General features: G+C 49.2%; 1 protein-coding gene, 1 non-coding gene and 1 pseudogene across 2 annotated transcripts; 2 read left to right on the plus strand and 1 right to left on the minus strand.

Annotated features, from left to right (window-relative positions):
- Positions 1-2847: 2847 nt before the first annotated feature.
- On the minus strand, positions 2848-16874 carry MFGE8 (milk fat globule EGF and factor V/VIII domain containing). Its single transcript, XM_037833010.1, has 9 exons — positions 16720-16874; positions 12521-12646; positions 12011-12142; positions 9623-9804; positions 9008-9163; positions 8195-8339; positions 4322-4506; positions 3145-3300; positions 2848-3046 (listed from the first exon to the last, which is right to left on the minus strand). Exons 1-9 carry the CDS (start codon positions 16790-16792, stop codon positions 2903-2905), a joined length of 1299 nt encoding a protein of 432 aa, XP_037688938.1. The 5' UTR covers positions 16793-16874; the 3' UTR covers positions 2848-2902.
- LOC119532732 lies at positions 16791-27038 on the plus strand (annotated as a pseudogene).
- Positions 26192-26277, plus strand: LOC119533730. Its single transcript, XR_005216839.1, has one exon. It is a non-coding gene; the product is annotated as a small nucleolar RNA SNORD86 (small nucleolar RNA).

Raw genomic sequence — 27038 nt, forward strand, 5'->3', positions numbered from 1 at the left:
GGTGGGCTAAACACCGTCCCCCACGTACACACACACAAAGTAGGAGTGAGAATTCTGTGTCTTTTCCTCCCTCCATAGGAAGCAACAGGGCCACGGGCACACCTCCTGCCCGAGTATGACAATCATGAATTCGTCACCCAGACTCCAGTTCTGGCAGGCCTCTAAGTGTGGCTTGAATAAGTGACCCTGGGGGAGGGGAGGCACAGCATCTGGGTGCTCCCCACAGCTGGGCAAGGGTTTAAAACTGGTCTTTCAACAGGGGTCGGATCCTCCCTTGTGGAGCCTGACATTGGTCAGCACAGACACCTGGGAGGCCCCCTCCCAGGGCGCCTCTGTTTGGACAGGGTGTTTTCTTTCCCGTCCAGACCAATGGGAAGCCCTGGCCTGGACAGTCCTGTTATTTCCTCAGCAGAAAAACCTCAGGATGTCCTACAGCCTTCGCTGGCAGAAGGGCCGCAGGGTCACAGAGCTCAGAGCCTCTTCCTAAACACACCTCAAGACAGCCCTTGGGTGTGTGTATATGTATGTATGTTACGCAAACATACACAGACAAGAGCAGATGCAAACACAGCGAGTTCGTAGAGCCTCACAGAGCAGAGGGTAAATGCCCCCAGAGTGAATGCCAAGCTGGGCAGGCAAAGGGGAGCCAATGCAGGTTCCTCTGCAGGGGAGAGAAACACATCTGACCACTCTGTGCAGGAACAACTGGAGGGAAATAAACAAGGACCAATGAAGAAACTTTTGCAAGCTTCTCTAACATCGATGGCCAAGGTTTCTGGGGGGACCTCCGGGGGCCAGGCTTTGTATCAATGCTCATGTGCATTTTCTCATTTTGCCCCTATAAGGCCATGGAGTCAGCCCTGCTAGTTCCTTTTTATAGATGAAGGAACTGAGGTCCGGAAGGGTTACTCCAAGGTCACTTGGAGCCAGATTTGAGCACAAGTTGTCTGACTTTTGAGACTGGGAGCTCCTAATCACTCTGCTATATTTAAACGGGGGATGCAAAGGTGACAGAATCCTGCAGAGGCAGGGTCAGCAGGTCCCAGCGCTAACAGCTGCAGGTGTAGGGTAAGAAGTGGGCTGCAGGGAAGGTCAGCTTTGTTACAACCAGGTCAGCCAGGGTTCGCCAACGGGAAGACAGCGCTGGCTCTCAGGACTGTGGTCAGGAATAAAAAGGTAAAAAGGAGGCTGTCCAGGGAGAGAAGGAGCAGAGGAAGGGGTCAGGAGTGAGAGGATAAAAAGGCCCCAGGGGGAGTGTCCCAGGAGGGGGACATTATGGAAGGCCGTGGCCAACCCATTCAAGGCTCTAGAGGTGAAAGGAGGGAGGGACTGAGAGGTGACTGGCACTTCCAGAACCATCTGAGGTTTCCTGGGCCAGGTGAGTGCCTCATGACCACTGCCCACCAGCCCAGGAAGCCAGTCATCCAAAGAGACTGGCCCCAGAAAATAGTCAATGCAGTGAACAGGGGCGAGTTGACTGATGGGAGTGAAGCTCAGTCCTGACCCCCTCAGGGCTTTCTTAGTTTCCCCTTGCAGGGTCCAACATGGTTCAAGCTACAGTCAGTTGGCAGAAACATCCCAGAACCAAAGAGGCCGGGGAGAGATGTCTCTCCACCCCCCACCCCAACTATCTGCTAGTCCTCGGGGAAGCCAGAACCAGGATGGGGGATAGGAGATGCTCTCAGAGACCAGCACCCACCCAGAAAAACAGACTCCAAACCTGATCCACGCAGTTCCAGGCAGCTCTGAGGAGGAGCGCTTTGAGATAGGAACTAGTGTGCCAAAGGACCCCTAGGGCCAGGGAGCCCCACATACCCAGTTCACACCAAGCCCGCTGTCTGCACCTTTTATTCTGTCCCTGCTCAGCCAAGAAGCCCCGGCAACCCCAGCAACGGCGGCCCTCAGGAAGGAGCCACTTCCAGACTGGTTTCCTTAACAAGGTTCCAGTAAACCCAAGCCTTCCCTTTGGCAGCCAGAGGGCCAGATCTGCTGCCCAGAGGCGCCTGGGATGCAGTACATCATGGCTCCCTAAATTTGGTCCAGAAAATTAATCTTGTATCCCAACGCACCTTGTATCCAATAGGAGGGTGGTTTCCTAAGCCCCTTTCGCAGTCCTTCCTCTACCTGCCAGCCCCTCCCCAGATCACCAGGGCCCCCGGCCTGCACTGCCCCACCCACTGGCCACTTTTGAAGGTCCCTGCATAGGAGAGGGCAGAGACCACAAATACTCCCACCCCCCACAGTGTTTTCCTCTTGGCCCTGGAGTGAACATCCCAGTGGCCTCTCAGGAAACAGTGTGCTCAGCCAGGAGGCCTCGGGCCCGCTTGGTAGCCCCCTCCCTATCCCACACTGCACCCTCCGGTGGGCTTCCCAAAGCTCCAAGGGAGCTGGGCTCTCTGGGTTGCTAATACCTTCCCCGGACCACCACTCCAGTGGCAGAGAAGAAGACAGCTGCCAAGGGGGAAAGCCAGCAGCCAAGACCCATCTTCCCAACGTGGGAAGGAAGCAAAGGCAAGACGTACCATTAGTGGAGACCACTGCCTCTGAATCGGGCACACTCCAGGCCCCTCACCCTGCTGACGGCTGGGGCAGCAGCTCTGGCCCAGTGCCCAAGGGGTATGGAGGGTGGAGAACTGAGGGGAAGAGTTATAGCTATTTGTACGCAGGCAGGTGACCCTACAAATGCTGGGCTCAGGTGGGATCAGGGTGGAGCCAAAGCCCATTACGACGAAGCAATGATGGACCACAGTGAGAGTTCCAGTGGAGAATATAAATATATTTTGGAAGCTGCCTGTGTACTCTGAGGGTGAAGAACCAGCACAGAGGTCCCCCACCCAGCCCACCCACCTCCTCCCCCGACCCTGCGGACCCTCCCGTCACTACACCCGAGCAGCAGGTGGGCCTACCCCTCGCAGCCCAGCAATTCCACACGCAGGGTGATGCGGTTGTGCCAGGCCACGGGCAGGATGCGGATATAGCGGGCCTGGATGGGCGTCTCAAACACATTCTTCTTGTGGGAGTTATTGTCAAAGTTGCCAGAGAAGATCTGGAAGCAGAGGGGGTGTCAGAAGGACCCCTGGCCCGAGGTCAGGCTTCCAGGGCACCCCGAGAGTGGCGCGAGGAAGGCAGTGGGTAGACACTCACCCTGCTTTCCATGGCTCCCTGTTCCCTGTACTCAGTCCAGTTCTTGCCATCGTCACTGTAGGCCACCTTGTAGGCTGCCACGTACTGGATGTGGCCAAAGTCACGGGCCCCCTGGGTGACGATGCCCGTCACCCGCTTCGGGGAGCCCAGGTCAATCTACGGGAGAAACAAATTGCATTTTCTTTCCTTGGATCATCTCAAGAAAGGTGGTGGAGACACACGGGGGCTTGAATCTCAGCTTAGGGAACGCTACTTCACTTGGCTGAGCCTCAGTTTCCTCATCTACAAAATGGGCATAAATAATACCACCTCTTTGCCAGCACTGTGCTAGCACTTCACTGAAGGTGAAGCTCCAGATATTAGAGCCTGGGCCCGCCCTGCACAGGGACGGAAGAGGCCATGAGCCTCTAGGAGCACGGGCTGTTCTAAAGGCCCCCTGTGGATAGCCCTACTTGGGTCCTGACAAAGCCCAGTGGCAGGCAGCTACTCGCAGAAACCAACTCCACAGCATGCTCCTTTGGCGCCTGAGACAGGCCTCCTGGCCCCAGCCCCGAACTGTCCTGGGGAAATCTGCCAGCTGCCCCTGGACAAGCAGCCCCAAGACCCAAGCTCCAAACCCAACCTGCTGCCAGCCAGCAGGCAGGCCCAGGCAAACCCTAGTCATACTGGGACTGTTTCCTCACTGACAAAATGCGGTGGCGCTCTGGTTTTCTGTAACTCTCTGTATGTTTCCCAGTTTTAGCAAAATCCAAGGGCTGCCCTGGGTTCTCAGACACTGTGTCAGAGAATATGCGTTCTTTGCTCAGGCAGGAGTCCCAAGATGCTTAGGTCAAGTGTCCCCTTCCATCGTGTCCAGCTGTCAACCCTGGGGCAGCCAATGGGGGTGGTTCTATCCCTTCACGCGCTCACACACACACACACACTCACAAACACATGTCCTTTCTCCACTTGGGAGCCTTGGTGGAAGCAGCACTCAGCTCCCCCCCTTTCTCTGGAGTTAAAGGATCAGAAGAAAGGTGGGACACTTGGGGAGAAGAAAGAGAAAAACTTTCAGAGGAAAAGAAAGTTTTTCAGAAACTCCTTCTTATAGAGAGCAGAAACCAGGGCTGGGTGGAGGTCAAAGACCTGGCAGCTCCAACTCGGGCCCAGCCCCACACCCCAGGCGGGGCCGGCCCACCTGCAGCCACTCTCGGTCATTGTTGCTCTGGGCAGTCCAGGCGTTGAACTTGCCCTTCCTGTCCAGCCGTGCGTAGAAGGGAAACCAGCTGAAGGCACTCAGGCCCCAAGTCTTGAAAGTACTGGAGGCTGTGATTTGTCTGTTAGGGATGATGTTGTCCTTCAAGCCCAGGGGTTCCGAGCATCCTGCCAAGCAAGGGGGGCTGTCAACCAGAGCTTAGGGTCCACAGCTTCCTGGGGGTGAGGGGTGAGAACAGGGGATGAAGGGGGAGAAACTTTGTGGCTCCTGACCAGCCCGATATCCTTGAGGACAGCAGAAAGATGCTCCTTCCACCTTTCAGAACCAACTGCTCTACTTTCTCACTGCCGGCCCCACCCACTCCCTCTGTCCTCTCTACCTCAGAGGACTGACCTCAGCTCCCACCCCCAAACCGCCCACCCACCACTCTTCTCCCTCAGCACCAGGGCAGCCCCAACTCAACCTCCTCCCACCTTCATTCAAGGCCTAACGTGCAAGAAGACACCTACTCCAAGAAGCCTCTCCTGGTCACCTCTCCTGGGCGGGACTCCCTCCTCTCCGATTATGGTCAAGAACATTACCAACCACCGCCTCCAGTTAGTCATTGCTTACTTCCATCATTTAATCTGCCACACAAAACTATATGAAGTAGGTATCAATAGCCCCATCCTACAGAGGAGGAAACTGAGGCCAAGTGGTGTTAAGCCTTGTGCCTGAGACACACACTCTCCTAACTGCTGTGATGTCATCACCACCACCCACACCCCCCAGTGACAGGTGAAAGCCTGCCCAGCGATGAAACCCTGACATTCCTGGGGCCTAAGAAGGGTCCTGTCTCCCCTCTGCCTCTCCCCCGGTATCCCAGAGGGCCTTCACAGACTCAACAAACCTTCCTGGGCTGTGAGGGCTGCTCCTGAGAAGCTGCCTTTGTTTCACTCAGGCCCACCCCAAACACTCGGAAGTATGTGTGTCATTTCACAGTAGTTGTCTGCCCCTGCTTAGTGGCCTGCTTGTGGCCAAAAGAGGCCCGAGCAGGAGTAAAACCCCAGGAGAACCCCCACCCCACAACTGCTTGTCCCTTCGGGGAATTGAGGGAGGGAGCAGGAAAGGCACACCTCCATCTGGAGCAGGTTCCATGATATGGCGCTTCACGTCACTGTCTCCTCGGATGCTTGCATCCTTTGCATTAAAGACATTTGCCTGCAATACCTGCCGATCACCCTACTGTACTGTCTTAGCAGGGCACCCGGAACCAACCCCTCCTCCCATAAAGAGCACACAATGCTATGGAGCTGGTAAGTGGCTAGTTTCTTGGCTCCAGACCTGGGGATCCCTGAAGCAGGTCAAAGGGAAGGTCAATTTGTTCAAAGTGGACCCTGCAACATATCATCTGCTTCCAGCAGTTTGTGCTCCCCTCACTTCTGGGCCTCCCCAGAAAATCAGACATTCTTCTGGGGAAAATGCAATTGGGAGTAGCATTGGGGCATGAGCCAGGATTGTAAAATGTAAAATTGTAAAATGAGGAGGTCCTACAACCATGCTTCTCACAGATCACCTGGGGACCTTATTAAAATGAGAATTGTTTCCAGAATGGGGTTGGGTGTCTGCATTTCTAACAAGCTCCTAGGGATACTAATACTACTGGTCTGTAGACCACGCTTTGTGTAGAGGGCTGTAACCCACCCAGTCCACTGAATCCACCCACCCTGATCCAAACCATCACTATCTCTCAACTGGACGACCACATGATCCTCCCACAAGTCTCCCCTCTCATATACAATGGCCCTCTGCCCCAATCTCCCACAGAGCCAAGATACAAATATCTCATCATGTCCTATTAGCATTCTCCCCACAATGGCTACCCCCTGGTCTGAGGATAAAGACCTAAATCCCTAAAATGATCTGTAAGACTTGGCTCTGTCTACTTTAGCCTCATAACCCACCTTCTCTCCCTCATTCCCTAGGTTCTAGCTCCAGTGACTTCCTATCCTTCAACATGCCCCAGGGCCTTTGCACTCACCCATCCATCCACCTGGCCTGCTCTTTCCAATCTCTTCTCATGGCTCCCCATCAGTCAAGCCTCCCCTCAAACGCCATCCCAGCAGAGCATCCCTGAACCGCCCCTCTCCCTCCCCTCCTCTAGTTTATCCTTTATAGCTCTTTTGACCTTTCATTTATTTGCTCTGTCTTGGGTCTGTCTCCCTCATTCGAATGCGAGCTGCATGAGGTCAAGGATCTCACAGATATGGTCCCCAAGAGCCAGACTCTCAGTAGGAGCTTAATAAATACCTTAGTAAGTATCTGATGAATTAAATAATCAATTCACCAAGGGGACTGTGCCTGCGAAGAGGAATCCTGGTGCAGGCCACCAGCCCCTCTGTGAATCCCCAGGAAATGACCCCGACCTTGGCTCCAGGCCCACATACAAACACACACACATGCACACACATAGCACATGCATCCAGGCCCACACACGCACATGCACACACATGCACACACACATGCCCACGTGCACTTTCTTCTGCCAACTGCGAGTCCCATTAGAGAGAGGCAGTGGCCCAGTCCCTGAGGGAGACAGACAGGTCAACCATATGGGGCAATCCCACGGGCTGCCCTTCCCTTCCTGGGGTTGGCCAGCCGCAGGCCACTTCAACAGCCAAAGGCTTCAGGCTATAAAGCAAGTGGTGAGGGACTCCAAGTGGGGGGAGCACAGGGAGGGACCCCCACGGACTTGGCTCTGTCCTTTACCAGTTGCCTAAAATGCTTTTTAGCAGGAGGCAAAGTCTTTTACTCCCCACCTAAAACGACTAAGGCAGTGACCCTGGGAGACATGCTGACTTAAGTTCACACTAAAAGAAAAAAGACTAAACCCAGATAAGCATGGGACTCAGTTAAGAACGGTGTTGGGTGGTATCTGCAACAGGAGAACAGGAAGAGGTACAAGAGAGGGAAAGAGGGGGCACAGGTGGGCAGGTCTTGGGTAAAAGAGGCAATAAAAAAGGCAGTAGTTTGCTTTCTGGGGTAAGAAAAGCTACTCTGCAGCAGAGCCTAGCAAGCCCCAGTTCCAGTGGGAGCCAGCATGTGGCACTGTGGCTGCAAAGGAAGGGAAAGACCCAGACCCTGAGAGGGACGCGGGGCTGAGCTGGACTGGACGGGTGGCTCTGAAAACACCTGGATGCAGCCTGCCCCCACCCTGACTTTCCCATTGTTGAGTTTTCCTGGCCAGGCCATTTCTGGTGCCCCCATTGCTTCATCTGGAAATCTTCCTGGAAAAAGCAGCAGGAATCACCAGCTCTGTGGTGCTAGAAACTTCGATGTATCTTTTGACTGCAGACTATAGGAAGTTTGAGGCAAAAGCCCTGACCTTGGGAAGGTTTCAGGAGTCCAGGAATCTAGTCAAAGTTTTAACATCTGCCAACTAACCATGTGCTCTTGATAAATAAACTAGCCAGGCCTCAGTTTCCTCATTCATTCAGCCACTCACTCATCTAATATTTGAGCTCATATGATCTAGGCAGTTTTAGGCAGGGGGGATTCAGCAGTGAACAAAGCAAACTCCCTGCCCGCAGGGAGCTGATGTCTGCAAAATATGTAATGCTATATATTCTGGAAGCTTAAGGAACCAACCAAAGTAAGTGAAAATACTTCGAAAACTACATAGCCTCCCTACTGAGGTCACGTCTTCTTTCTCTACCGATTGCAATGCCCAGGGCCACGGGCTGGCACACAACAAGCGAGCCTGGGCAAGGCTGCTGACAGCCAGGTGAGCCCTCAAGCAGGCATCTCCTGCCCTTGTGCCTTGTTGCCCTGTTCTCAGCTTGTCTCCTAGGATCGGCCACAGCCCCCGGCACTCACCATGCAACTCACAGCCAAGGAGCTCAAAGCGGAGGGTGCAACTGCGGTGACAGGACATGGGGGCCAGCCTCACGTACTGTACCTCCAGAGGGGTATCAAACAAGTTGGTCTTCAGGTCGTAGCTGTCCTTGTTACCCACAAATACCTAGGAGGGAAGGGGCAGATTAGAGGACTGAGTCTGCCTGGGAGGTAGAGAAGAAGTGGGGCTGGGAGGGTGGAGACTGAGAGTCAGCAGGAGCTTAGATATCAGCTCTTTCTCCAGTCACCTCACATCCTCCAACATACTCTGCTTCTTACAGCCTCCTCGGTCATCATGGGGGCCTGGGCATAAACTTGTCTTTCACACAGAGCCACCTCTAACCTATAAGGTGCCTCTGTGCAAATTAGGAAAAGGCACTCCTTTTTCAATATACTTCATTTATTATGACAACTTTCCAAGAGATGGAAGTGTGCAAACATACGACATGCATTGTGCATGGTCCCCACTTAGTAATTGCATCCTTGAGCAGTGTACAAACTGCACAACTGTACATGGTGGCCCTGGTGCACCGAGAATCCCAGTTGTCCACCACAGCTACTCTCAACATGTCATTTCACCTTTTTGAGCCTCGATGTTCTCAACTATAAAGTGGGGCTATTACTTGCAGCCATGGCACATGGGCACAATCTGGGTCTCCCAATTTCTGGGAATCGGGATGCACCGCATGGCCAATCACCCAGGGTACACTCCCCTCATTGGAGTCCCTCACACAGTGCTAGGAGCTGCAGGGGGTGCTGACCACAGCCCTTCTTTACAACTCCAAGAAAGCCTACCTTGTCCTTAGTCCCATCTGCATCCTGGATGTACTGGAAATTGCGCCCATCAGTGCTGTAGGCCACCTTGAAGGACTTCACGTATTCGGCACGGCCCATGTGACTGGCGCCCTGTGTCAACACGCCTGACACCAGCAACTTCCGCAGAAGGTTCACCTGGACATGGTGCAGGGAGGGCGGCACCTACATCTCCCACGTTCTTTCCACCCAAGATCCAGGCCCATCCACCCCCTTCACTCCCCTCACCCAGCCAGGGAACAACCCAAGCAGGACAAAGGAGGGGCGGCTGGCAGGGGACTTTCTCATCTTGTCCTCTCAGGACTCTGGACTTGGTGCTCATGGAAATGCACCAAGGAGGGGCAAGGTCCCCAGAGGCCTAAACCATGCAAACAGCCCTTCCACAGACGGGGGTCTCTCCCACCACCCACATCCCACCTACCCACTCCAGGCCCTTTCCTTTTACCCATGAGAAACTGCTCCCTTGCTATCTGGACTCCAGTTAGGGACCCTCCCTAATGCAGACACTCACCCCACCTTCTCCCCTGCCCTGGTTATATCTCCATCCCTCTGCCCCGGGGCTGTCCCTTATGGAGTCTGGTGGACTCTTCTCCATACCTGGATCCAGGGGTTCCTATCATAGTTGCTGGCTGTCCAGGCATTGACGATCCCCGTGAGGTGCAGGCGGGCCAGCTCCGGGCCCCAGCGCTGCACACCCAAGAAGCCCAGGTGCACAGAGGAGGCGGAGAGCTGGGAGTCGGCAATGCCCCCAGCCTCCATGCCCAGTGGCATGATGCAGCCTGCCGGGAGCGAGACAGAAGTTAGGCAGCCACCCGGCAGGGGCCAGGGGCCCGGCCGGAACTCCAAGACAAGAGAATAAAACAGTCCGAGCCAGGGAGCCCTCAGAACCTTCACCCAGAGCGGCGAGCACAGAGGGACAGTGAGGGCAGTGTACAAGAGGAGGCACTGGTGAGAGGGGTGAGGCAAGGCTGGGGTGAGGCACAGAGACACCCACCGAGGGGCTGGGACCCAGGGGCCCACCACGACTGATAGATGAACCCCCCTCCAGGCTGTGGTGGGGGCTTGTTGTCACAGGATATCAAGTGGCAATTATTCTGGGGCGCTGGGGGGGTGGCTGCTCCCTGACTTCCTCTTCCCCTGCCTCCCTCCTCCCCCTCCAGGGAGGCCACCATCCCTTGCCCCAGCCCAGCCCAGGTCTCCTCAGTAGGGTGGCTTTGGGAGATGGGGCACCTCGGATGGCAGTGAAAACTAGGTGCTTATTACATCAAGTAATAAGCAAGAAGTGTCTGCCTGGATTTTTCTAGAATCCCACTGGCAGGAAATTTCGGGGAGGGGCGTGAACACCATTCTGTTTTCCCTTTTACCCTCTGCCCCTTCCACCTGCTAACCCTGACCCAGCCATCCAGGAACCTGCCCCTGCCCAGGGCCCCATCAGCCTCACCATGACCCCAGCAATGTGGCACCAGGTGGGGGGTGTGGAGTCGGGACAGTGACCACCAGGCCCCCCAACACCAATCCAGGAATCCCACACTATGCACTGGGGCCGTCCGGCTGCCATGCAGAGCCCAGGGCAGCTTTCCCTCATGGGGCAGCGCCAGCAAGGTCACAGGTAGAGGCCAGACACCAAGACCAGAGCCAGAACCAGAACCCCAGCCATGTCCACCCCCAGGACTGCCCCACACCCCACTGTGCCCCCCACACCCTTAGCATCCCAACATGCATTCTTTGGCCCTGCAAGGTCCTTGCTGGCTCCAAGGAAACATGTCACATAACAAACAAGGAGGGGAGGGAAAGGACTCCCTCGGGGGGCCTGCATGGTCACCCCCTGCCTCCTGCCCCAGATGCCACCATATCCAGCCTGGGGTAGACCCTGAGCCAAGGAGCCCAAACAGAGCTAGGTGGGTAATTTCAGCTCTGACACACCCATGCTTACCTCAGCCCCCAGCATGGTAGTCAGTCAGCCCAGCTGGTCCCACTGGGGGCTGTGGCTGCCTCAAGGACACCCCCCACCCCGTACCCCTGCACAAACATGCCCAAGACACCCAGCATCTCAATCGAGAATGGTGGGACCTGCTTGGTGGGCACAGAGGATGCCTCAATCCAGAGCCCATGGCCTCAATCCAGAGCCCATGGCACAGGCCCTCAGTGCTGCCTCCTCTGAGGTAAAGGGTATTCCAGGCCCTCTACCTGCTCCCCACTAAGGCCCCAGGCTGCCCCAGTGTTCCCTCCTCCCTCTGTAGGTCAGCAAACGTCAAGGCCATCCCACGTCTGCCTGAAGCACTGCCTGGCCCCTGCCCAAGATGCTCAGTGGCGTGGTCCACTGGACTGCAGAAACCAGGGGCCCCCCGACCCCAACTCCACCGTACCCCAGGCCCAGCTGAGGACCTAGGCACCCCGTTTGGTTGGGAGCACAGGGTTGGAGGGACTCCAGCTAAGCTGGGAGGGGGAGCGAGGACTATGTGGAGAGCTGCTAACGGCAATGTCGGCCTTGTGGGTACAGCCAAGCAGGCCCAGCTGGGTCGGCCCCTTGGCACACACCGGGCCTCTGACAGCCCAACAACCCAGAACACTCCCTCCTCCCCCAGCTCTGTGACAAGGCCATGGATTAAATCAGAGCCAGCACTGTCAGATCCTCAGGCCCTAAAAGATGAGGAATGTTGTTTGCTTTCCCTTCTTGATAGAAAGATCCCAAGACTTAACCCCATTGCTCTGCAACTGGCTCACACTGACCCAGGAAACAGCACACTCCCATGACCTCCAGGGTCACCACTTCCCTTGAGCAACATTAGGCCTGGCCTGTAGCCCCAGGAGAGAGGCCCAGGCGGAAAGAACCCCAGGGAGGGGTGACAGGGCCCCTTCTCTCCCCTTGGCCCAGCCAAGGCTCTGTCCCACCCTCAAGCTACCCAGAGGAGCCCTGACACAGGGCCAGCACGTGGCCTCTGGCACACAGTCTGTCCCCAGCAGCAGGCAGCCCCGGACACTCACCGATCTCACAGTGGGTGCCCATGAAGCCTTGGGTGCACCTACAGATGTACTGCATGAAGACATCCCCTCGGTGCGAGCTGTCAACCACCTGGCATTCGGCATTGTGGAGACAGGGGCTGGGGTGACAGGGACCTGGAAAGGAGGTAAGACAGGCATCTTCATTCAGGAGCTGGGGACAGTCAGGAACAGATGGACCTCACCCTCAAGGACCCTCCACCCTAAACTGAACCCAGGGCCCATCTCTCCCCTGTGACCCTCCTCCCCCACTCTGCCTGATTGGGCCCAGGCCACCCTGGAGCCAGGGACAGTCACACGTAGGTGAACTGGCCCATGCTAGGAAAGCACCCAGCTCTCCCAGAAGCCTGGAAATTTCCAGGGAAATCTGGCCAACAACAGAAGATGGGCTGCGGAACCAATGCCCGCTTCAGGGACAGCACAGCCCAGAAGGCAGAGGACCCGGGGACTTGGAGCTGGGAGGATGGGGCAGCAGGTAAGGACCAGGGCAGGTACCTTCCTCAGTCTCGTTGCAAATGAGTCCTGTGACACCCTCGGGGCAGATGCAGTGGAAAGAGGCATCCTCTGTGCCCACCAAGCAGGTCCCACCATTCAGGCACTGGTTGGAGTCGCAGAAGTCACCTGCAATGGCAGCCCCGACTCAGGACCAGCAAGTCACTCATTTAATAATCACTGAGAGGGCCAACTACCACACAATTGCTGGGCCCCCGAGACAGAGAAATCAGGCATATCCAGGCCTCGAGGGTAACAGCAAAGACATGGACAAGTCAACAGATCATGACAGGCGCCATGGGCACAGGTGGGTGAGTGTGCACGAGGGGCAACTAGAGGTGTGATTTCTTCCAAGGAGATGGATGTTTTGCAGAGAAGGGGATATTTGAGCTGGGTCTAAAAGACAGGGTAGGAATATGCCAGGTTGGGGAATGAGGGAAGAATATTTTGAAGAAAAGCAAAAGTGTGGAAGGACATGTGTGTTACAGGAAAGCAAGAAGCAGCTGAAAGGTTGACTGGGGCCAGACAAGGAGGGACCCTAAGATTGACAAGTTTAGACTTTGCATCTGGCAGACCTCTGAACCTTCCTTCAGCCTCCCCACCACTGTCCACCAGGAAAAAAAAGTCACAGAGATTCTCCAGTGCCAGGTGGGAGTGAGGAAGTCATTTCCAATTCTAGGAAGGAGAATGCTGTAAAATGTCCTGTCTGCCCAGGGGAGTGAATCTCCCTGGCAACGTGGAATATGACTCCTGGGGAGGAATGTAGAGCTGGCATCGTGGGACGGAGAACATCTTCTTGACCAAAAGGGGGATGTGAAAGGAAATGAAATAAGCTTCAGTAGCAGAGAGATTCCAAAAGGAGCCGACAGGTCACTCTGGTGGGCACTCTTACGCACACTTTAGACAACCCTCTTTAGGTTCTAAAGAATTGGGGTAGCTGGTGGATACCTGAAACTATCAAACTACAACCCAGAACCCATGAATCTCGAAGACAATTGTATAAAAATGTAGCTTATGAGGGGTGACAATGGGATTGGGAAAACCATAAGGACCACACTCCACTTTGTCTAGTTTATGGATGGATGAGTAGAAAAATAGGGGAAGGAAACAAACAAACAAACATACAAAGGTACCCAGTGTTCTTTTTTTACTTCAATTGCTCTTTTTCACTTTAATTATTATTCTTATTATTTTTGTGTGTGTGCTAATGAAGGTGTCAGGGATTGATTTAGGTGATGAATGTACAACTATGTAATGGTACTGTGAACAATCAAATGTACAATTTGTTTTGTATGACTGCGTGGTATGTGAATATATCTCAATAAAATGAAGATAAAAAAAAAACAAGTAAAAAAAAAAAAAAAAAAGAAAAGGCACGCGAAAGCTGCTGAATGACCTACTCACATAATTCTTAATTCGTGATATTCTCCAGGGGGCAAACACCCCTCCAGATTGTTACCAGGAACTTTTCACAATTGTTAATAGAGGTTGTGAGTTTTTCAGTTACCCTGTACTAACAAAGTATAAACTGCTAAAGGGCGCATCAACAGCAATAATGAAAAGTAAGTAGTGACGGGTAAGACCAAACAAGCCTCTCCTGTTAAATGTGCATCTAATTCTTGTAAGTACCGGATCAAACAGTCCCCAGAGCTGCTGCTTCAGGCCCTGCATTTGCGTTTCTACAGTACGAACTGGTAAAGCATGACAGTTACCTATCAAATTTTACATCATGGTCCAGACATCAGGAGTACATTTTGAGGATTTATGATCAATTTACCTATGTTAAATTTGGTGGTCTGAGAAAATAAATTAGTGGTTACTTGGGGCTGGGGAATGTTGGGGGCGGGGGAAGTGGAGAGTGATGCCAACGGGTAAGGGATTTCTTTTGAGGGGCACAAAAATGTTTTACAATTAGATTGTGGTAGTGCTTGCACAACTCTGTGAATATACTAAAAAGGTACTGAATTACAACTCACTTTAAATGGGGGAATTGTCGGGTATGTGAATTATATCTTAATAAAGCTGGTTTAAAAAAAAAAAAAAAATGTCCTGTCTGCAGAAATGCTGATGGACTCCCCTTAGGTAAGGAGGAGGCTCGGAGCTGCCAAAAGATCCCTCTTGGCTGCCGCTTCTGGATGGAAGAGCTGTCACAGGCATCTGGGAGAGGGAAAGTCAGGGCAACGGGGCCAGGGAGGAAGAATGGATTTGAGAGACACGGGGGAGCAAGGACTGAAGAGATGGAAGGAGGGCTGGAGAGGACACCAGGGCTTCCAGTCAGGGGCCTGGGTGACAGATGTGCCTATGAGCCGCGCACAAGCAACAACACAGGAGGAGGGACAGGAGCATGCTCGGGGTAAAATAAGCACTTGGGTTTTAGGTCTGAACCCTGCGCCAGATCCTGCTCCACCCCCAGCCCAGAAGCCCACCTCACCCCAGCCTGTCCCTGGTTCCTTGACTCTGGTGCCCACCAGTGAACTGAAGCCCACTGGATCTGCTCCACCCAATAAGGGTTCTCTGGCTGATCTTAGCATCCCCAAAAGGCCGCCCCAGGCCCCACACCCAACCCATCATTTGCAGTAAGACAGGAGAAATCTTTTCTGCTCCCTCAAAGTCACCCCATCCCAGGCTGGAGGGTCCTCCTGAAATCCCAAAGCCCCAGAAATCTCAGCCCTAGCTCCAGGGAAGGGAGTACCATCAATGCGCAACAGAGCTCTCAGCTGGGGCCTCAGGAGTTTAAGGCGGCTCCCAAGCAGCTATTAGTCACTGGCTTTAAATAGCAGGTTAATCCCCTCCCCTGACCTGGGAGGCTGCGAGCACTGCTACAGAGGCTTGGGAATGGCCAGCATCCTGGGCTCCTGCCCCAAAGGGATCCAACCCCTCTTCCTCCCCCTCCCAACCCCACCCTCAGGGGCAAAATGGTCCAGGGGGAATAAAGGGGGAAAAAAGAGCAAGGTGTCCTCAACAAAGCCAGGCCTTAGACTGACAGGGCCTGCACTCCCTGCACAAAGTGCTTCCCCTTTCCAGAAAAAGCCAGCTCACCCTCGACAAAACCTCCTTTGGGATTCCATGGTCCTGCTCTTTGAGAGATTTCCCCAGGGGCATTTTGCCAGGGCTCAGATTAAGAGGACAGAGAGGCAGAGTGGAAGAGGACTGCGAGGGCCCAGCTGACTTTCACGGTTGCTGGGGAGAGCCAGGGGCTCCCCAGTCCCCGAGTCTGGACTGCCCTTAAGGCCTCAGTTCCAGCTGGGGGTCAGACTGGTGGCAGGACCCCAAGGCCAGGGCCCAGCCGTGAGCTCCCTTGCTTGGGCCAATCCCATTTCTATGAGAAAATGATGAAGGGGGTGCCTGACTCTCACCCCCAGCATCCCCAGGGTACAGGGAATGGCCAGCCCATGAGCCCTACAGCCAGAGGTACCCCCATCACCAGCCTGCACAAGGCTCCAGAGCAGGCAGGGGAGGAGAAGGAGGAGGGTGGGGAGGAGGAGGGAGGAGGGGGAGGAGGAGGGAGGAGGGGGAGGAGGAGGAGACCGGGGAAGATAGCCGCTGGCCAAGGCCACCTGAGGGAGTCAGGAGACTCCAGGGCAGGTGGCAGCCCTTTTCCCAGTGGCTTCCCAGACTCTGGGCCCCCTCCAGGGCCTCACCTGGAGCCCCCACCATTCCCTTTTGCCAGGCCGTCCCTCAACGGAACAGACACCTCCGGCGGGGGGAAGAGCGCAGGCAAAAACAACAACAACAATGAACTGTCTTTCTAGTCTGGAAGAGGTTGGGAGTGGCTGGGGAAAGTTAGTTGGAGAAGACTGGTCAATACAAAAGTCCCAGAGTCTTCCCGGTGGAAGGGGTTCGAGACACATCAAGTTCAATGGTCTCATTTTACAGATGGGAAAAGAAAGGCCCAACATAGAGGATTCCTTTGTTATGTGTAAGCCACAAACCTGGAAGCGGCAGGGCTGTCTGTCACCCAGCGTCCCGCGTCCCCGCCCAAACCTCGAGCCTCCATCACTGCCCCAAACCCACCGGTGCAGAGACAGGAGACCCGCGCGCGTCCCGCCCCCCGCACAGCCAGAGAAGTGGCCCCTCCGCCCGGCGCCCGCACTTGGCTGAAGTTTGTAAACAGTGGCGGTGCGGGGAGGGCGCCACGGCGAACTTCCGAGCAGCTCGGAGAGGTGGGGCGAGGGCCAGAGAGGGCGGCGCGATCGACTCACCCGAGAAGGCGAAGAGTCCGGAGGCGCAGAGCAGCGCGCCGCAGAGCGCGGCCAGCCGGCAGGGACCCGGCATGCTGCGGGGACGCCGGGCGCGGGGTCGGGACGGTTCGGCTGCTCAGACTGGCCGAGTTCTGACTCCTCCTCCTCCCGGACTAGAATAAATCAGCAGCCCAGCACCTCCCATCGGGCCGCGGGCTCCGCCCAGGGCGGCAGGGGGCGGGCTCGGGGCGGGCTCGGGGCGGGGCTCCGCGGCCTGGGAGGGAAGAGGGGGTGAATGGAGGGGTCCACGGTGCCCGCCTCCCGCCCGGGCCACGCCCTCCATCCCGCGGCGAGGCTGTGGCCAGGCCGGGAGTCCCGAGTCCACCGAGCAGGGAGGGCTTAGGACGGGGAAGTTTTCTTTCTTTTTTTAATTTTTTTATTTTTCTTTTCCTTTTTTCTATTAGAGAAGTTGTGGGTTTACGGAACAATCACGAATAAAATAGAGGATGCCCATATACCAACCTACAACCAACACCTTGCTTTGATGTGGAACATTTGTTACAATTGATAATAGCACATGTTTGTAATGGTACTATTGATTAGAGTCAGTGCTTTAATTTAGGGTTCACTGTGTAGTGTAGTTCCATGGATTTTTTTTTTTTATTTTATTCTGTTACCATAGATACAATCTAACATTTCCCCTTTTGATCATATTCAGATATATGAGGACTCAGGACACAGGAAGATTTCTTGGGATTTTTAAAATACAAAATGATTTTAAATTTATAAAAAGATGCTAAACCTTGTTCATAATAAGAGAAAGACCAATTAAGATTCCAATGAGCACCATGATTCACTTATCAGATTGGCAAGTATCAAGTTTATTAACACGCTGGTAATTGGAGAATGTGGGGGAATAGGCCCAAGCATGTACTGCTGGAGGAAGTGTAAATTGGTTGAACTTCTCTAGAGGGTTACTTGGTAATATCTATCAAAATGACAAATGCTGAGACCTAGCAATTCCATTTATAGGAATTTCATTCACTGTGCAAAATTGCATATGCACACACACAAACGGATACTCATAGCTGCATCATTTGCTATTATAAATAGTCTAAAAGGGAATCACCAAACTTTTTCTGTAAAAAGCCAGATAGAAAATATTTAGAACTTGTGGGCCATAAGGTCTCTGTATCAACTCTTTACCTCTGCCCTTGTAGCAGGAAAGCAGTCACACATAATGGGTAAAGAAACAAGCATAGTATGTGAATATAACTCTATAGAATTGTAGGAAAAAAATATAAATATGAGTAAAAGTGTTGGAGAAAACATGGAGAGAGGGATGTACCTATCTACTGTTGATGAGCAGGCAGAATGGTGTAGCCTTTCTGGAGTCAGTGTGGTGGTTCCACAAAAAGCTAAGTATGTGGGAGCCATAAGGTCCTGCAGCCTCATTACGGGATATGTAATTGGAAGATCTGTGAGCAGAGACATGAATGGACATTTGCACACTGGTGTCCATGGAGGCAATATTCATGATTTGCAGTGGGTGGAGGTGGCCTAAGGGTACATAGACTGAGGAACAGAATGGTGAACTGTAATGTATGCATACAATAGAATATTGAGCAACTACAAGAAGGAGTGAAGCTATGAGACATGCAAGGAGGTGAATGGATCCTATACACAGCATTTTGAGTAAAGTACGCCAGAAACAAAGGCAAACACTATGATGCCTCACCAATATGGACTAACTACAATGTGTAAACTCAGAATTGAATCTTAGAACACAGCCTAACAGGGGAACGATTACAGCTCTTACAGCAGTCAAATCTATTTCTGAATTGTAATGGCTATCTCCAAATTTTGAGATGCTGATCTCTTAGTGTATAACCTGATTGGTCTCTGGAACATTGGGTATCCATGTGACACCTGAAACTCAGAGCTAGAGCTTGGCAGATATAAATGTCAGTATTAGCGTATACAGCAACTGTTAAAAAAAAAAAAAAGCTAAAAAAGATCCCAGACTTCAATTAGCAATACGAATGAAACAGATCTGGTTAAGACCAGGGCACACTGGGCCAAAGGTAAAGGTGGAAACTGACTGTGTTTTAAAACTTCAACTTCCACGTGAGACCAAGGGAAGGGATGTCTATTTGGTGCAGGATCTATATTTTCTAAACAGTATAACTCTACAGTCAGTTTGTTCAAACAGTACACTTACGTGGAACTTTGGGAGGTGAGATATGGTAGGTTTGTATGGGTTGGAGTGAAATAGTGACACGTCCCAAAGTAATTTGGGCAGAGAATAAAAATATATTTGCAGGGTCCCCCTGAGGAGCTGGGAGAAAATGCGAACATGTTGGACTTCCTCACCTGGACTGATGCTGATGCTGTCACAAACATTGATAACTGGCGGTTTGACACGCCAAGCCCTCTATCATGGGACTTGCCCTTATGAAGCTCGTTACTGCAAAGGAGAGGCTAAGTATGCATATAATTGTGCCTAAGAGTCTCCCCCTGAGTACCTCTTTTTTGCTCAGATATGGCCCTCTCTCTCTCTCTCTAACTAAGCCACCTCGACAGGTGAACTTGCTGCCCTCCCCACTACGTGGGACCTGACTCCCAGGGGTGTAAATCTTCCTGGCAATGCAGGATATGACTCCCAGGGATGAATCTGGATCTGGCATCATGGGATTGAGAATATCTTCTTGACCAAAAGGGGGATGCAAAATGAAATGAAATAAAGTTTCAGTGGCTGAGAGATTTCAAACAGAGTCAAGAGGTCACTCTGGTGGACATTCTTATGTACTATATAGATAACACCTTTCAGGTTTTAATGTATTGGAATAGAAGTAAATATCTGAAACTATCAAATTCCAACCCAGTAGTCTGGACCCTTGAAGATGATTGTATAACAATGTATCTTACAAGGGGTGACAGTGTGAGTGTGAAAACCTTGTGGATTGCACTCCCTTTATCCAGTGTATGGATGGATGAGTAGAAAAATGGGGACAAAACTAAATGAAAAATAGGGTGGGATGGGGAGGATGAATTTGTTCTTTTTTATTTTTATTTTTTATTCTTATTCTGATTTTTTCTGGTGTAAGGAAAATGTTCAAAAATAGATTGGACTGATGAATGCACAACTATAAGATGGTACTATGAACAGCTGATTGTACACCATGGATGATTGTATGGTATATGAATATATTTCAATAACTGAATTTAATTTAAAAAAATCAACCCCTCCCTTTTAAACTTTAATAAATTTAGCCTCATCCCCAAATTAAAAAAAAAAAAAAAGAAAAGAAAGGAGCCTAAGCAGTTGTCTAAGCAGAAAGAAACCAGGGAACTTGGGGTCAGAGCTGGGAGGAATACTCGCTTGTCCCAGTTAACCTTTTTACTATCTGCTTCTGTTTTATCATGTGCAACTGTCACCTATTTACAAATAAATAATTTGAATAACGGGGTTCCAGTCAACCTAGCCAAAAATAAAAAACAGCCCCACATCTCCTTACCAGCTGTGTTGAGGACAAGGTTGGAACAAGAGTCAGACTTAACTGGTGGCAGAGGCCTCACTTAAAAAAAAACACCTGTGATAAAATCCAACACCCTTTCCTGATAAAAACAGTAAACAAATCAGGAATAAAAGGGAACTTCCTCTACTTGCTAAAGGGCACTATGAAAAGCCCACAGCTAATGTATTTCCCCAAGATCAGGAAGAAGACAAGGATGTCCACTCCCGCCACTTCTATTCAGCATTGTACTGGAAGTCCTAGGCAGGGTAACAAGGCAGGAAACAGAAGTAAAAGGCATCCAGATTGGGAAAGAAGAGTAAAACTAACTCGATTCACAGATGACATGATCTTGTATATAGAAAGCCCTAAAGAATTCACACGCAGAAAAAAAAATTGTTAGAGCAAATAAATGAGCTCAACAAGGTTGCAAAATAAAAAATTTTACACTAAAAATCCAAAACCACAATTAAGAAAACAATTCTATTTACAATAGCATCAAAAGAATAAAATTCTTAGGAATAAATTTAACAAAGGAAATGCAGGATGGACACTGAAAACTACAAACCGTTGAAAAAAATAAAGATCTAAATAAATGGACTGTTGTTGGGTGGAAGACTTATATTGTTTAGACGGCAATGCTTCCCAAAGTGATACATAGGTTCAATGCAATCTCTATCAAAATTCCAGCTAAATTTTTTGCAGAAACTGACAAGTTGATTCTAAAATTTGTATGGAAATGCAAGGGACCTAGAGTAGTCAGAACAATCTTGAAAAAGAAGCACAAAGTGGAAGGGCTCACACTTCTCAATTTCAAGACTTACTATAATGCTACAGAAATGAAGACTGTGTGGTCCTGACATAACAATTGATACATATATTTATAGACCAATGGAAGAAAATTGAGAGCCCAGAAATAAACCCACACATCTATGGTCAATTGCTTTTTGACAAGGGTGTCAAGATAGTTCACTGGGAAAAGAACAGGCTTTTCAACAAATGATGCTGGGACAGTCAGATAGCCACAAGCAAAAGGATGAAGTTGGACCCCTACTTCACATCATATATTAAAATTAACTCAAAATGGATCAAAGACATAAACGTAAGGGCTAAAACTATAAAACTCTTAAAAGAAAACATAGGTGTAAATCTTTGTGACCTTGCATTAGGCAATAGTGTCTTAGATATGTCATCTAAACCACAAGCAACCAAAGAAAAAATAGGTAAATTGAACTTCATCAAAATTAATTAAAACCTTTTATGCTTCAAATGACACTATCAAGAAAGTGAAAAGACAACCCACAGAATGGGAGAAAATATGTGTAAATCACGTCTAAAATATATAAAGAACTCTTACAACTCAATAATAAAAAGACAATAACCCAATTTAAAAATAGGCGAAGGACTTGAATAGACATTTCTCCAAAGAAGATAACAAATGGCCAGTAAGCACATGAAAAGATGGTCAATACCATTAGTCACCAGGGAAATGCACATCAAAATTACACTGTAATACCGTTTCATACCTACTAGAATGGCTATAATAATAATAATATATAATTTTTTAAATCACCAATGTTGACAGAATGTGGAAAAATAGAAACTCTCATATATTGCTGGTGAGAATGTAAAATGGTGCAGCCACTTTGGAAAACAGTTTGGTAGTTCCTGAGAAAGCTAACCACAGAGTTATCATATAACCCAGCAATTCCACTCCTAGATATAAACCCAAGAAAATTGAAAACATATGTTCATACAAAAACCTATATACAAATATTCACAGCAGCATTATTCATAATAGGTAAGAAGTAGAAACAATCAAATGCCCATCAACTAACGAGTGGATAAACAAAACATAGTATATACATACAATGGAATGTTATTCAGCCATAAAAAGGAATGAAGTACCGAGGCATGCTACAACACAGAAAAACCTTGAAAACATAATGCTGAGTAAAAGAAGCCAGACACGAAACATCACATATTGTATGATTTCATTGATATAAAATGTCCAGAATAGGCAAATCCATAGAGAGAGAAAGTAGATGAGTGTGGCAGGGGCTGGGTAGGGGGGAAAAGGGAGTGGCTGCTCATGAGTATGGGATTTCTTTTTGGAGTGATAAAAATGTTCTGAAATTAGATAGTATTGACAGCCACATAACCTTGTGAATATACTCAACACCACTGAATTCTACTCCTTAACAGAGTAAATGTTATGGTATAAAAAATGATACCTCAATTTTTAAAAATGCAATTAATTCTTCAGAATTCCATTTCAGGTGGCAGAAAATCTCTGAGGATAGAGAAGGCTGTGAGGATAGTGCCCTTAGTAGTTAAAGCCACTTACTCTTAGAGAACAGAAGTTCCTGATCCCCCTCACCAGATTTCCACCCCTTCCCCCCACCCCAAACTAGCACAAGTGCATAGTTACCCAGTCAAGTCACATTCAGTCACTGATTCATTCAACAAGCATTTATTGAACACCAACTAGATAAGCACTGAGGCTGGAAATCCTGGCAGCACATTGGCATCCCCTGGTCAGTTTTTTAAAAATACAGGTAACTAGGCCCCATCCCAAAGCAATTAAATCACAAGCTCTGGGGTGGAACCTGGGCATCAGGATTTGTTTAAAGCTCCCCAGATGAGGCTAACGTGCAACCAGTATGAGAACTGCTGGCTGGACTCACTGAAGAAAAGGATGGAAGATCCAGGCCTTGGTACCTGGAGCTGACAAGCATTTTGACAGGGCAGTGAGCGGTGGAGAGGAAGGGAGTTTTCTTGTATAATGTGACCCTTGTAGATTTCAATGAGACAACCTCTCCTTGGCCTGAACACTTTTCTTAAACAGTACTAGAGCATCACAGCCTTACCAGATTTGATTGGCGTTTTCTAACAACAGTATCTCATCAAGATCATATTAAATACAGTCCATTTAAAACTTTCAGATTTATTCATATAAATATCAGGAAACCATGTGTACTTTTTTTTTTTTAAAGTAAGTAATGTCCCTACACAATCAAAGAACATATTCTGCTAAAACTCTAAGTCAGTGGAGTCGTGGGGAAATACATTTACACCTAATCTGTGGAACTATGCATTGGTTCAGTCTTTTTGGAACACAGACTGACTATTTGTAGCCAGCAAAACCTACAAAACTTGCCCTGGTAATTCTGCTTTGGGCAAATTCACCAAAAGAAAGAAAACCACCATATTAAAAAGTCATGTACAAGGATACACATAGCATTGCTATTTGTGGTTTCAAAAAACTGATAACAGTACAAAAAGGGCCAGAGGTGAAAGAGCTGAACAAATTTGCTATAACAAACCATGGTATAGCTATAGAGTGAAAAGGATACAGAGATTTACATGTAAAAGAACGTGAACTGGCAGCGCAGGATGCCTGCCTAAAGACTCCATACTAATCACTGACATTATGTAAAAACACCTCTAGGTAAAAACAAAAATCAAAAGGGAATTGAATCATTGTTTTTTCCCACCAACGTTTCCTGAGCCAGCCACTCCTCCAGGCACTAAGAGAACAGCAGATCACAGGGCTGATGAAGTCCCTGTTCACATGGATTTATATACATAAGAAAAGAAGATAATGTCAGGTTGTGGTAAGTGCTACAGACACTATACAACAGGATGAGATGATAGAATGTGACAGAGGGAGGGGAGGCCAGTTAAGATAGTGTGACCGGCAAAGGTCTCCTTGAAAAGGGGACATTCCAAGGAAGGAACAGGATAGAGAGCCCAGAAACAGGTTTTTCACCAAGGTGCCATTGGTAATACAATGGAGAATGGACAGTCTTGTCAATAAATGGATTGGAACAACTGGATATCCATATGCAAAAAAGAGAGAAATAGACTTCACATTGCAACCACTGACTACAGCGGTTCTGCTTGTAATTGCAGCTGTTATTTTTGCTTATTTCTTTTACTTGTTATTATAGTTGTTATCGTATGTTAACTGAGCAATCTATAACATTACTGTAACCAGATGCTTGGCCCTCATTTATAGCCAGTTTGTGCTTACCCCGGCTGGCTTCTCAGGCCCGTGCCTGCACACTCCCTATCACCTAAAGCCGAAGCATAGCCAATTGATATATGCCAACTAAAATAACATCACTGTGTCCATCTCCCTTTGTTTAAATCCCATAAAAACCCCAAGCTCTTTAGACTCAAGGAGACAGATTTGAGCTTTTCTCTCCTGTCTCCTGGTTTGGTTGCCTTACAATAAAACTCTCTTTTCTCAAAATCCTCAAAATGGATCATAGACCTAATTATAAAATACAAAACTATAACACTTCTAGAAAATCTGCATGATCTTGGGTTTGGTGATGAGTTTTTAGATAAAATACCAGAAGCAGATTTAAAAAAAAAAAAAAAAAGGTAAAATGTTTTCTCTGTAAAAGACACAGTTAAGAGAATTAAGACAAGCCACAGAGATGAAGAAAATATTTGCAAATCACATATAAAGAACTTGTATCCAGAATATATAAATAACTGTTAAAACTCAAATAGAATAAAACATGAAACCCAATTAAAAAATGGGCAAATGATCTGAACAGACACTTCACCAAAGACAATATATGTCTAGCAAATAAGCATATGATGAGATGCTCAACATAATTTGTCATTAAGGAAATAAAAATTCAAACAACGATTAAATATCACTGCTTACCTATTACAGTGGCTAAAATCCAAAAAGCTGACCATACCAAATGCTAGCAAAGATGTAGAGCAACAGAAACTCTCACTCATTGCTTACAAGAATGCAAAATGGTACAGCCATTTTGGGAGACAGCTTGGCAGTTTCTTATAAAGTTAAATATAGACTTATCGTATAGGCCAGGAGCAGTTGCACTCCCAGGTATTTCCCCAAGAGAACCAGAACTTATGTTAACACAAAAGCCCGTACACAATCATAATCACCAAACCTGAACCAAGATGCTCTTCAGTAGGTGAATGGATAAACTGTGGTTCATCCCCATGATGGATTCTATGATAAAAAAGGACAGAGCTATTGATTCACATATCAACATGAATAAATAGTAAATGCATTTTACTAAGTGAAAGAACACAAGACCAAGGCTACATATTGTATAACTTTTTTCGTATGACATTCTGAAAAAAACAAAACTGTAGGGTCAGGAAACAGATCAGTGGTTGCCAGGGGTCTGGGGAAGCAGAGGGGTTGACTACAAAAGGACAATTTTTAGGTGATGGAACTATCTTGTGTGATTTGGGAGTGGTAGATCCATGATGCTATGCAACCGTCAAAACCCACGGAACTTTACAGTACAAAGAGTGGACTGTAGCATATGAAAATTTAAAAAACATCAACCAGGACTTTGGGATATCCCAGACTGTGACAAAACAATCTAACTGTGTTACAAATGGATAACATAAGCTCACTGAAAGGAGTAGGGTGGGGAAAGAGCTGACCTAAGTAACTTTGGAAAACAGTGTTTTGACCAGAAGCCATCAGGCTAAAGACAAAGGAAACTGTGCATAAGCACTGAACTCTGGTCAGTAGAATTGTTTCTCACAATTCTGAAACTGCTATGTGTGTGTACTGGGGTTGAACTAATAATCACATGGATGGTGGGTTTCTCTCTGTTGGAGAGGAAAGTTATAGATAAGCAAGTGGAAAAGGAGACTGGAATAAACCACGTGTACTGGGCTAGTCAGAGACATCAGCAAGAATTCATGTTTAACTTAATATAGATACAGAGGGCTAGAGGTAGAAATATGTGTGTATACAATGAGTTAGCATACCTATGTATATATATTTCATAGCTCTGTCTGCTGGGAGGACCTAGAAGCAGTGACATTCCAGTGCCCCTATCTTGGTTTCTAATGTCATTTTCCAATAAAAGGAACCAGGGCTCCTTGGAGAAATGGCTGATTCTGCAGCTGGGCAGCAAGAACATAAGATGAGCCTGCAGAATCTTATAGCACCAGAAGAAAGAGAAAATGCTCAAAAAAACAGAGGATGGCTCCCTGCCCTGTACAGGCGTCTGCTCTGGGGATGACAGCCCGTCCCGGTGTCTGAATGATTCCCAGGACCCCGCAAAGAGACCAAGCATCCAGAGCCCTGAAGACAAGGGGAAACACCCCCAAACACGGACTCATTTTCCACTTTCATTGGCCAAGCAGCTGCTGAGAACAAAGGCCACATCTCCCTATACTTGGCAAACACCCTGCAGTATTGCTTCATGAATTGATTGCTTCTACGAGTGTATTTGGGGAGAAGCTTAGAGCAGATCAAGGAGAGGCTGTCGTTCTATGAGACAGGAGAGAGTCCACACAAGAATCTGGATGTCCTGAAGGGGGTGATGGTTCAGGAAGAGGAAGCAACTGCAGAGATTTATAGGCAGCTGGAGAAGCAGGGGAAGAAACACTTAAAGAAGGAAAAGAGGCGACCGGCTGCAACTCACTCTAGAGGAGTGTAAGGAGACAGATGAGAGACCCAAACAGAAGAAAAAGCAAAAGCTCCAGGAGGCGCCTCAGGGGAATGGCATGGGAGACCCCTCTGTCTCTTACTCCAAACCCAGGAAGGAAAATCTTTTTCCAGGAGGAGCTGGTTAGTAGTGATCTTGAAGAGACTGCTGGCTGCACAAGTTTCCCCAAGAGGAAGATGTCTTTCCCCAAAGAGGAGCCAGTTAATAATCTTGAAAAGGCAGTGAATGGCAGGAGTGTCTCCATGAAAAAGAAGAAACTCTCTTCTGAGGAAGTGCCGGTCAGCAGTGGAGCTCAAGAGGCTACTGGTATAAGAGCAGCTCCAAGAAAAAGTTGCAAAAGCTATTCCAGGAAGATTAG

The sequence above is a fragment of the Choloepus didactylus genome, chromosome 4, assembly GCF_015220235.1.
Source record: "Choloepus didactylus isolate mChoDid1 chromosome 4, mChoDid1.pri, whole genome shotgun sequence".
Lineage (NCBI taxonomy): Eukaryota > Metazoa > Chordata > Mammalia > Pilosa > Megalonychidae > Choloepus > Choloepus didactylus.

Excerpts from the sequence above, each read along its gene's own strand:
- MFGE8 (XM_037833010.1), bottom strand. The coding sequence starts at position 16,792 with ATGCCGGGTCCCTGCCGGCTGGCCGCGCTCTGCGGCGCGCTGCTCTGC. Across the intron at positions 9,805-12,010 it reads GGGCACCCACTGTGAGATCG|GCTGCATCATGCCACTGGGC; the intron begins GTGAGTGTCCGG and ends CGCTCCCGGCAG. Across the intron at positions 8,340-9,007 it reads CAGATGGGACTAAGGACAAG|GTATTTGTGGGTAACAAGGA; the intron begins GTAGGCTTTCTT and ends CTTCCCTCCTAG.